General features: G+C 33.7%; 1 protein-coding gene across 1 annotated transcript in view; it reads right to left on the bottom strand.

Moving 5' to 3' along the window:
* LOC126815192 (probable E3 ubiquitin-protein ligase HECTD2) overlaps nucleotides 1–11,508 on the bottom strand; it is a 32,396-nt gene that overhangs the window by 2,075 nt on the left and 18,813 nt on the right. The window contains exons 6-17 of the mRNA XM_050540751.1: nucleotides 10,718–10,866; nucleotides 8,819–8,936; nucleotides 8,618–8,714; nucleotides 7,034–7,141; nucleotides 6,370–6,502; nucleotides 4,565–4,653; nucleotides 3,447–3,608; nucleotides 2,842–2,916; nucleotides 1,710–1,797; nucleotides 1,487–1,593; nucleotides 1,052–1,167; nucleotides 285–425 (exon numbers count right to left, since the gene is read on the bottom strand). Of these exons, the coding sequence (XP_050396708.1) occupies nucleotides 285–425; nucleotides 1,052–1,167; nucleotides 1,487–1,593; nucleotides 1,710–1,797; nucleotides 2,842–2,916; nucleotides 3,447–3,608; nucleotides 4,565–4,653; nucleotides 6,370–6,502; nucleotides 7,034–7,141; nucleotides 8,618–8,714; nucleotides 8,819–8,936; nucleotides 10,718–10,866 (1,383 nt within the window). The remainder of the gene's footprint in view (nucleotides 1–284; nucleotides 426–1,051; nucleotides 1,168–1,486; nucleotides 1,594–1,709; nucleotides 1,798–2,841; nucleotides 2,917–3,446; nucleotides 3,609–4,564; nucleotides 4,654–6,369; nucleotides 6,503–7,033; nucleotides 7,142–8,617; nucleotides 8,715–8,818; nucleotides 8,937–10,717; nucleotides 10,867–11,508) is intronic.

Here is an 11,508-nt window from a genome sequence, read left to right as displayed (position 1 = left end):
TGATGTCAAGCCCCAAACAGTGGGCCCTGAACACACCACTCTATGGCCACCAGCAGTGTCAACAATTTCATCCTTGCTAACATCAGTGTCACCAATTTTATCCTTGCTAAACCTAACACCAGTGTCAACAATTTTACCCTTGCTAAACCTAAACCTAACATCAGTGTCAACAATTTTATCAGTGTTTCAACAATTTTATCCTTGCTAATACAACCTAAAATATAAATCAACAGAACACATTTGAAACAATGAAATTAATTAAACACTGGAAAATAATTACTTACAGTTCACTTCCATCAACTCTTGTTATTTTAAAATGCATCTCACTCATACCTCCTATAGGTATTCGATCACTACCAGTTGTAAATAATAGTAATTTCTTCTGTAAATCCACTGTCATATTTATTACAAGGTCCCAAAATGTTCTGAAATATATATAGATAAAGAAGATCTTGACAACTATTGGGTCTAGAAATTTGCATTCTTTGTGACAGAGGAAGACTATCTGCAGTTGAAATCCAGTTGCATCTGCAATTGGCTAATCTACAGGTTCACAATACTGGTAATCACAGTTTGAGGTCAGAGCATGGAAATGAAAATGAAATGGGGTTTAACGTCCTACTGTTCTGCTCCTATACTGGGCTAATGAAGACGGGCATACGCCATACAGTGTGCTATGAGGGAAATTTTGCCCGGGCAGCGGCACTATCGCCTACTCTTATATCGAATTCCAACTGCCAAGGGATCTTTTACGTGCATTCTAATGTATACACGGGACCTCGGTTTTTCGTATCATCCGAAGGACTAGACAGCTGTCCTTGTCAGGCCCTCCGTTCTGAACCACTGACAAGGGGAAACCACGTTGGAAAATCAGGATGAACTTTCTCGGCCAATGCAGGGATCAAACACCCGACCTCCAGGCTAGTGAGCCAGCGTCTTAACCACCTAGCCACCGTGGCTCCCGTCAGAGCATGGACCAAATGATGTAATTGAGACTATTGAATGTAAGAAACTTATGGATGTTTGTAAGATATAAAAATTTGTATCTTACTTAATTATTTGATCTGTAGCATTATAACCATCATAAACAGCAACTTTCTGTAATTCAGCTAAATCTATAGTAGGATTACCACATACTAACATTTCTACTTCTTCTGGTCGTAACATCTATAAATACATTAATTACAGCTATTTAATATATAAACATTAGTATTTTTCACTAAAACAGATATTAGAATACTCTAAAGTAAGACCTAGAAGCACAAAGAAAATGATGTGACATAAACTCAGCATTAGATTGCTGAATTTTAACGATTGGTGCTAAAATCCAAAACTTGGGGAACTGCTAAATCTTTAGGCATCCTTCCATCATTCGAATGACTCAAAAAATGAAACATAGAAATAAAAATGATTTATTTTTATGCATTTGCAATGAGGAGATTAAATGTGTTTAATAATAAAGCCTATTATAATAAATTCTACTTACAATAAGTGCATTAGAGGCACATACACTATGAAAACCATGATAAAATGCTTGAAAATGTGGATATACAGCCTTGTTCAGTATCCAATCAACATACAGATTTACATATTCTGAAAAAAGAAAAGAAAATAAACTAAGGTGTGTAAAAGATTGTGTTACATAAAATTAAATAACTTATATAATAATAAAACGTTTCTGTACATTACTGTTAAACTTTAATAATCACCTTTTCTATTTTTAGCAGTAACGTTGACTTTTTCACCATCTGGTTTTAGTGATGTGGTGATAACATTACCCATATCAGTATAAGATGCCTAAAATATAATAAAACAATTCTGTTTTAAGGTCTTGTGAACAAAATATAATGTTTCTCACCAGGGTCGTAACGAGGGGGGGGGGGGGGCGGGAAGTGTTCTCAGGGGTGCTGTAAAATTCACGGGCAACGTTATCTATTGTTTTTATGGTCGACAATTTGTTCACAGTTACAGGCCTGTTTCTCACATACTTAAAGATAGATGACCATGTAATGAAATATATACACTCACAACAGTTAAGTTTGTCCAAGCTTGGTTACTAATTCTTCCAATATCTAGTGATCTAGGGTCATAACTCTTAACAGGAATTATCAGAAATTGTTGAATATCAAAAGGCTTATTCACCTCATGAACATCAACAATGTGGACTTATTCAAAATCATAAAGAAGATGATAACTTTACCACTAAGTGATCAAGGTCCATAACTCCATGACAATAACTATCTCAAAACTATGTAAATCAATAGACATTTTTGTTTCATGATCATACACAATGGATACAACTTTCAAGACAGACAAATGGACATTGTTGACAATATACAGCTACATTTCAATGTGGCAGTATAAAATAAGCAAAGAATATAAATATCCTAATTTATTACTCAACGTTCATATTTCCCTATTAGAATATGTTTTGGTATGGTTTTATAATTATCAACAAACTTATTTCACAACTACAATCAGAAATTTTAGTCTTATCTGATACTTTAGGTGAGAGAGAGAGAGAGAGAAATGGGGTTTGACGTCCACTGGACACAAACAAGGTCATTTCGGGACTAACATATGGTTTAATTTTATTTCAATAATTCGCTTGTGCATATGGGTCTTTATCAGTGGGAGGAAACCGGAAGACCCAGAGAAAACCCACGAGGTTGGACAGGCCACCCTACTCCTTGTCATGTACAACCGGGGATTCGAAACCACACCAATGACAGGCCATATGATACAGCGCGCTAACCATTTGGCCATCCAACACCCCCGATACTTTAGGTACTACCTAGCTTAAATTATATTATGATCAGTTTATAATGGAGTATGACTTACCAGGAATGTAAGACAGAAATCTTCTTCAACATCACCAGAATAATCTAACAAATCTTGTAAACCTTTAGCTACTTCCTATAATATAAATATAGTATTTTTAAGTTAACAGTCTCTGATACCGATCATGCATTTTCGGACAATAGTTTTTCACAGCCTAATTCACATTAAAATGTATGGTACTAATATTGATTATTTAACATCAAATTAAGAAAACAAACAAAAATATCAATCTTAAATAATCACCTGACTAATTAAAAAGAGACCCATTTTACCAACACTAATGGGTACGACTGGCTCGTTTAGAGGATGCTGAACAGCTGAATATTACAATTAATTAATAGCTTGGGTTTAAGTGAATATTTTGTCTTTAGATGTAAGAGCTAACTCAGCATTGTCCCTATCCCCTTTTGAGCCGGTGAATGTGTCAAAATTACAGCCACAGATTTCATTTAAAGTGCTATAACTTGATCAACGACACATCACTAGAACTCATCAATGCATAGAAAAGAACTTCCTGATCTAGATTATCTGTACCTGTTACTGATAGTAACTGTCTAAAAAAAACATGTTAATGAACAACAGCAATAATAAACATCAATATTTACCGGTTGAGCAAGTTTGAGATCTTCCAATGTAAAGGTTGTTACACCAACAGTAGCTCGTGGATTACTAAATGGTACAACAGCAGGATTCAGTAGTTTTTTATAACAAGATGGAGGAAATCGTACATCCAGATTAATACTATTATAAACAGCTAATCCCATTAGCTAACACATATAGTTAAGGTAATGAAATCGGATTTAACATCCTATTTTTCTACACCAACAAGACTAATGAAGTCGTACCATCAGTTTGCTATTAGGTTTTTTTTGTCAAAATAGCAACACTATGGCCTACTCTTTTTTTCGAATTCCAAATGTCAAAGGTTTTTACATATTTGCCTCGTTGGGACCTCGTTTTTTCATACCATCCAAACAACAAGACAATGTTCCTTGTCAGACCCTCCATCCTGCACCACTGGCAAGGAAATGAATTAAAATGAAATGGGGTTTAACGTCCTACTGTTCTGCTCCGAACTGGGCAAATGAAAACTTGGCATACGCCATACAGTGTGCTATGAGGGGAAATTTTGCCCGGACAGCGGCACTATGGCCTACTCTTATATCGAATTCCAAATGTCAAGGGATCCTTTACGTGCACGCCAGTGTGTACACAGGACCTCGTTTTTTTGTATCATCTGAATGCCTAGACAGCTGTCCTTGTCAGGCCCTCCATCCTTCACCACTGACAAGGGGGAACCACGCCGGGAAATCTGGATGAACTTTCTTGGCCTATGCAGGGATCGAACACCCAACCTCCAGACAAGCGAGCCAGTGTCTTACCCACTTAGCCAGCGAGATCCCCCACTGGCAAGGAAAAACCATACTAGAAAACCCTGAGGTATTTTCTCAGTCAATACTGGGATTGACGCCGGAACCTTCTGGTTAGTGAGCCAATGCCTTACTCGTTGGGGCCACCCGTAGAGTTTCTGCAAGATATTGGAGATGCACTGATGGGCAACAGAAGCAAGTGCGAGCAATATTTTAAGTCCACATTAAATGTGGGCATATAAAGTTATGTTCCCAAACTTAACAGCAAGTAGTCATTATTATAAATTTAGAATCAGTTTGAAACAAATGTAGACACTATATCTTTAATCACAATCATATTGACAAAAGGATACAACTCCAACAAGATTAAATTCTTGGTAATTTTCTCTTGGAGATGGATTAAACCAATATACTCCAGATTTTTTATCATATAGAAACATACCTATAATATATAAAATAGTTTAGCAAATAGTTTAGCAACATTGTTGTGAATAATGACTATAATATAGTTATTAAAGCAAGATTAAATTACAAGATAGTTAGCCACGAGTGCCCCCAACAGTCTCTGTACATTCATGCGGGTATTAGATTGTATTTCAAAGTCACAGCTATATATATTGACCAAGGCCCACACAAGTACGCGCCGTAGTCGCGTCAGGAGCGCGGCGAAGGCACGCTAGCGTCCGAGGGGGGGTTTGGGGGATGGGCACTTTCTCTCCCCAAGAAAATTTTGAAAATTGACAACCGCAAACCCATTTTCCAAGCATTTCAGACCAAAGCAGTCTTGTAGTACATTCCGTTTTTTGTGTTGTTTGTCAGTCATTTTTTTCCTATCTTTTCTTTCTCCTGTCCTGTGTCCTGTCCTCTCCTTCCTTTTCTTTCCTCCCCTCTCCTTTCTTTCTCTTTTCTTTTTTCTTTCTCTTTTTTCTTTATAGGCTTAGGCCAGTCCAGCACTGGTTATAGTTGTTTATTACAGTTCATAATAACTGGTGAACACTTTTCAAATTATGTAATAATGAAGTCTGATTTATTAAAACATGTGGTTTTGTTGTTTATTTATAAGATGTATGATAGGTACTATTTGGTAAGCGTGAATGTCTGATTGCAAGTGCGATTGAACTGAATGCATGTGAAATGTGGTGGGGTGATTAAACTGAACACCTCATAGAGATTAATTTTTTATTTATTGATTGCTGCGTGCATGTTTTTTTTTTCTTCAAGTAATCATCAAAGCGATCAGGTGTGACGTTGTGTAATCAGTGATGTGGATTATTACATGGCTTAAAAAATCCATTAGATGAACAAATTATTTACATTAATGTGAATTATAGAAGTACACAGCCGTAAGTCAATCCCAAAAGGATCAAAAGTCCAATTTTGTGACAATCGTTAACATTTATTACAGAGAATTGTTTAATTATGTATACTATTATTTATTACTTTGGTTAATTATAAATATAAATAATTGTTTTATATTTTCTAAAACATGTACTTTTAATTTATAGTTTGTTTAAATACATGTAATGTTAATTTTTAGTTTGTTCCAATATGTGTACCATTATTTTAATACTGATTTAATGTAATTTTATTTCATATCTTGTTTAAGCAAGAATGATAATTTATATTTTGTTTAAAATATAAGCACTTAATGTATATTTTGTTTAAATATAAGTAGTTAATTTATATTTTGTTTAAAGATATGTACAATTATTTAATAGTTATTTGTTTAAACATGTAATGTTAACTTATATCTTGTTTAAGTATAAATAGTTAATTTATATCCTGTTTACCATAAATATATGTACTGATATTTTTCATATCTGTATTGATAATGTATATTTTGTTTAAATATAAGTAGTTAATTTATATTTTGTTTAAATATATGTACTGATATTTTAGAGGTATGTTAATTTATACTTTGTTTAAATATATGTATTTATATTTTGTTTCAACATATGTACTCTTATTTAATATAGTTATCTTATTTCTTGTTTAAACATTCACTCTTATTTTATATGTCTTTTTTAAAACTATTACACAGTACCAAACTTTGAAATTAACATTCTTATAAAGTGTATTCATTATTTTCTCTTGCTTTATAACATTTAACTTTAACATTAAATCTGCATGCAGTGAAGATAAAACATGAATGTAGTACCATGTTCTTGTTGAAAGATCTGTCTAATAAGAAGTAAAAACCATTCTTTAGTTAAACCTCCCATATCTAAACCTGGTTCACCAGTAAACGTTACTTTTAATTTCTTCTTTAAATCATGTTGTTTTCTTGCAATCTAGAAGTAAACGAATAACAATTAGAAGAAATTTTGTCACTAAAATTCTCCACAGCAAAGTGTTATCACTTGCTACATAGTACATAGTACAAGGCATGCAATGACGTCATGCAAGGCACTTTCGGTACACCAGAATATCTTCAGTGAGCACATAGATAATTAAAGTACAAAGTCTGCACTTACATCATGAAATTAGTTTAAAACTTTGCAATAATCTAAATGGTTGGGAGCACTAAGACATTATATATACTTAGCCAATGTTCCGCGCCGATCATCAGCCGAAGATAGATTTTAAGAAAAGATTTTGCATACAAAAATCTGAGACAACCTTCAATCATTATAAAATTGTGTTGCTGCAATCCTCTGTAGCTGTTCTGGTGATGATCTGCAGAAAATTCATTCTTCATGTGCAGAATATAGAGAACATGTTCATACTGTATTCATGGTAAACTGACTGAGGGTTTAGCAAGTTTCAAACCAAATTTAAAGTAAAATCAAAATGAGTTTGACATAAAAGTAAGACATAAATACCTCATTTAATGAATCTGATACCAGATAAGATCGTCTAACATTCAGGTTTAAAAATAACATTCCAATATCTGGTAGCTGTCGACGCTGCACCTTTGCAACCAAACTTTTCTGTCGACAATAAACAGATTTCAAATTAGTTTTACATCTACATCTAATGCTTTATAGTTCAAACATCAAAAGTGTTTTTGTATATTCTAAAGATGCATTATGTAAGATTTAGATAAAGAGCTGGCTTTTCGTGCCACAACAGTTCAAAAATAAACAATGAAAATTAACATATTGAAAATTTCATTCAAATTAGACAAGATGTAGCATAGATTCTTTATTATTGTACGAAAGGTACTTGATAATCAAGACTATGTCTTGATTTTCTATTTTTAAATTAATCATTAAATGGCAAATGTGTTTCAATCCATATAAATCTCTGCCAACCAATGGTTTGGAGAGTTGATAATGGCCTTGTCTTGTGAATAAATGTCTAAATTATAGTTTATATTTGAAGGCAAAAGAAAAGACCTGCAAAAGGAAGATTTAGCTCTTGCATAATGGGACTAACATATGGTTCAATTTTATTTCAATAATTCGTTTGGGCATAGGGGTCTTTAGCAGTGGGAGAAAACCAGAGGACCCGGAGAAAACAACCCATGAGGTTAAACAGACGGCCCTACTCCCTGTCACATACAACAGGGGAATCAAAACCACACCAGTTGACTCAATGACAGACCTGATGATACGCTTAGCTTTAGCGGGAAACATCAATCATTGAACTCAGTCAAGACATTCACCTACTGAACATCTAAAGCAGAGTTGCTATGTTTCAAAGTCTTGACCAATCAAATTGCTTATCGCTCTGCTTACCCTAAGCAGAAAATTCTCATCATTGAACTTAGTCAAGGTATTGATATAATGAATCTATACACAGAATTTCATCGCTCTCACTCAATTCGAACCTAAGTTATCTTGTTCCAAAGTTTCAACCAATCAAATTGATTATCTCTGCTTGGCCTTAATTGAAAATGTGCATGATCGAACTCTGTCAAGGCATTCACCTAACAGACACCTACACCAATTTTGAACAATATTCTCAACCAATCAGACTGAAGTCTCTATTTTGCCTAAGCTGAAAATGATCTCAGCATCAAACTTTGTTAAGGTATTGATGTTATGAAATTATACACAAAGTTTCATCACTATCACTCAATAAGAATCAATGTTGTCGAGCACTAAAGTCACGACCAATCAAATTGCTTATCATTCTGCTTACCCTGAGCAGAAAATGCTCATTATCTAACTTAGTCAAGGTATTGATATAATGAAACTTACACCAAGTTTCATCACTCTCACTTAATTAGAACTAAAGTTGTCGTGCCCCAAAGCATCAACGAATCAAATTGCTTATCTCTGCTTACCCCAAGCAGAAAATGCTCATCTTTGCACTCCATCAAGGCATTCACCTAATAAACACCTACACCAAGTTTGGAACATTCTAGCTCAATTAGAAGGCAAGTTATTGTGTTCCAAAATGTGTGACGGACAGATGGACAGATAGACTAACGGAAAGGCAGGGGGGGAATAAATACTTACTCTTGCCATTATAATCATCTGTTGTTCTGAATCTCTCTGTAATATTGTCCTTTTGGCAGCAATACTTAAAATAAATGGATACTGGCAGAAAGAAAATCTGGAACAAAAAGGTTTATATATATTCATGTTTGGTTGATTTCAATTTTTTTTTAAAGAAAGCTCAAATTCAAATTAAATATATTGATAAAAACAATAACATACCCTGCATGTGAACTAGGATTTTGCCAAGCGTAATATTCTGCCATCAGATCTAGATGATCTAATGTACTGTTATAGAAAGCAGTATGTGGTAGTACTGGTGTTACTGTATTAGCAGCATCTACAACAAATCAAAATATGGTACAACAACTCACGAAACAAATCTATGAAAAAAACATTAATAAATCATACTGGTACTCTAATAGAACAAAGTCTTCATGATTTTAACCATGGGTTTCTACGAAACGAAAGTTACACCTACTAGTTTCTAGCCAGTACAACAATAGACTCGATCATCTAGCTTTGCTTTGACTATTGATGTGACTTTAGACTGTCAGTTTATGGACCAAGACTACAAAAAATAGATTTTAAAAAGAGCATACACCATTCCATGACTCAAGACCAAAGTGGAAATTTCCTTGGACTAAATCAAGATTTTGTACGATTGTTGGTTTATTATAAAAATCAGTATTAAATATATATAATTTTGTCATATAATTTTTACCGATGGAAAAATGTTTATGTGTCTACTAACATATGCTAAGAGGCATGGAACAGATTTCCATTTATATTTTTTTACCAGCATGACTTTTAAAAATGATTAAACAAAATGTTTTCATATTAAGTATTCATAAAATGATAGGCTGCCAGGTACTGAAAATTTTGTATTGTATTAATATAAAGACATAGTCTAGTATTAAACATGCATTATGCAAAAGCAAAATCTGATTATTGCAAGTCTTAATTTAGGTTTCAGATGTTATAGAAATTATAAATTAGATCTTTATTTAAACAACAAGACCAAAATCAACTCTGTAGACCCACGGATGGCTCGGCTACAGCTCGGATTTAAATAGGATTTCACTAATTGATTGAATCAAATAAGGGGTAACCTGATGAAAATACGTCAGTTAGATCGAGGCTAAATGATAGAGTGTACTTAGCGAGGCCGCTGTAAAGCATTTCCGTATGCCATTGAAAACTTTACTTGATAATCGAGACATGTAGGTGGAGTTAACGCCTGTCAATCAAACGATCGGCGAAGGTGAAGACACATTTCGCTACCATTTCTAGGCAAATATTACAACGATGATAACTATGTTCAGAATAAAGTAATTTGACTGAATTTTTCAATATATTCTTCTTTCATCATCTACTTTTGAACTGTTATAGCAAGAATGGCCAACTCTCTATAAAAATCTCCCATAATGTATCTTTAATTAAGACTAGAACTACCTAGCATAACAAGCAAAACGGGCCACTTTAAGTCCCAAGCCTATGTTGACACGGCTGATCAACTCTTTGTTGTCTAATGGTTTAAGTTATCATGTCAACATGTATAGAACAATAAAAACATCTTATCTAATAACAATTGATTGTCAAGTCATGCTGAACAATATATTAACTTTTTATGAAATTCACCTAAAAATAAACAATTCTCTAAAGATTGTAGTATAGCAAGTAAATCGATAATACCAGTAAAATCAATGATAATCACTGAATGTTTTTCTATGGTAGGGTGGTCCACAAGAAGTTTATTCAATAATGAGATCCCCATGAGAGATAAAAAATACCCAACAAATTTCTCTCACTTTTAACTTCATGCAAGAACTAACTCAAACAAGAAATTGCATCAAACAGTTGTCACATGACAGGTGATATGTAACCTTGACTTTCTTATAAAATATGTCTTTCCGTGTAAAGCAGAAATAAGTTGGAATTTATTTATAAAGTAAAACCAATCAAGGATTATTTTCTCTAAAAAAATATCTGGAGTTGGCATGTTTGCATTATTTCAACTGCTACAATAGCTACTATGGTACACAAACATTCAAGTGTTTGTGACATCAAAAAATATTCAATGATTATTCATTATCAGATTATATCTCTTAATTTACGTACTCAGTAAAGCCATGACTTTAGTGGCACTTGGTATCCACCATGAGCATTTAGGTAATGGGGGTAAATCTTGAGGTCGAGGTGGAAATAAGCGTACAGATATAAAATTATGAAGTCTGTCCAGCAAGCCCTTAAATCTGTCTTTCTCTAATCTGCAAAACAAAAATGAACCCCAAAAAATGAACCATGTACAATTTTCAAATAAGTTAGATTGCCAGGCAACAAAATACGTCTGAAGCAGCCAAATCATCCAAAGTATTCCATCCTTAAGGGCTGTCATATTTTTATTCTTTGGAAAGTAATGAGAACATTTACGAGACATCAAAAGCTAATCAAAGGACAGCAAGCCATGAAGCATCTTTGGTATCCCCAATGGTACATGTATCATTTCGTTGATTTTACTAACCAATCAAAAACAATTTACATACCAGTCTCAGCTTCAATATTTACTTTCACTACAATACAGCAGCTTGCATGCTCAATTATGAGAATTGCAAGAAATTTAATATCAAAGAATTGACATGCACACAAAATGATCTCCTAAAATATTTTGACAAAGTTTGCAACAAGTGGTGATCTTAGTTGCAATAAAATGCAAGATACTTCCCTTTGCCCACTGGCTTTCTATTTATGAAATTTTTTTTATTGGTTGATAAAAATAGCACAATTATTGAGGGCGGATAATTACTATGTGTCTCCCAGGGGTTTGTGGAGTAGAACTGAGAGATACCAATGGGGATACCGAGGATGGCCATGAAGTAAGTATCAAAAATAATAAAAAAGATTTACTGATA

The sequence above is a fragment of the Patella vulgata genome, chromosome 3 (genome assembly GCF_932274485.2).
Source record: "Patella vulgata chromosome 3, xgPatVulg1.2, whole genome shotgun sequence".
Classification (NCBI taxonomy): Eukaryota; Metazoa; Mollusca; class Gastropoda; family Patellidae; genus Patella; species Patella vulgata.
Note: the sequence above shows the minus strand (reverse complement) of the source record. Positions and strands in the feature narration are given on the sequence as shown.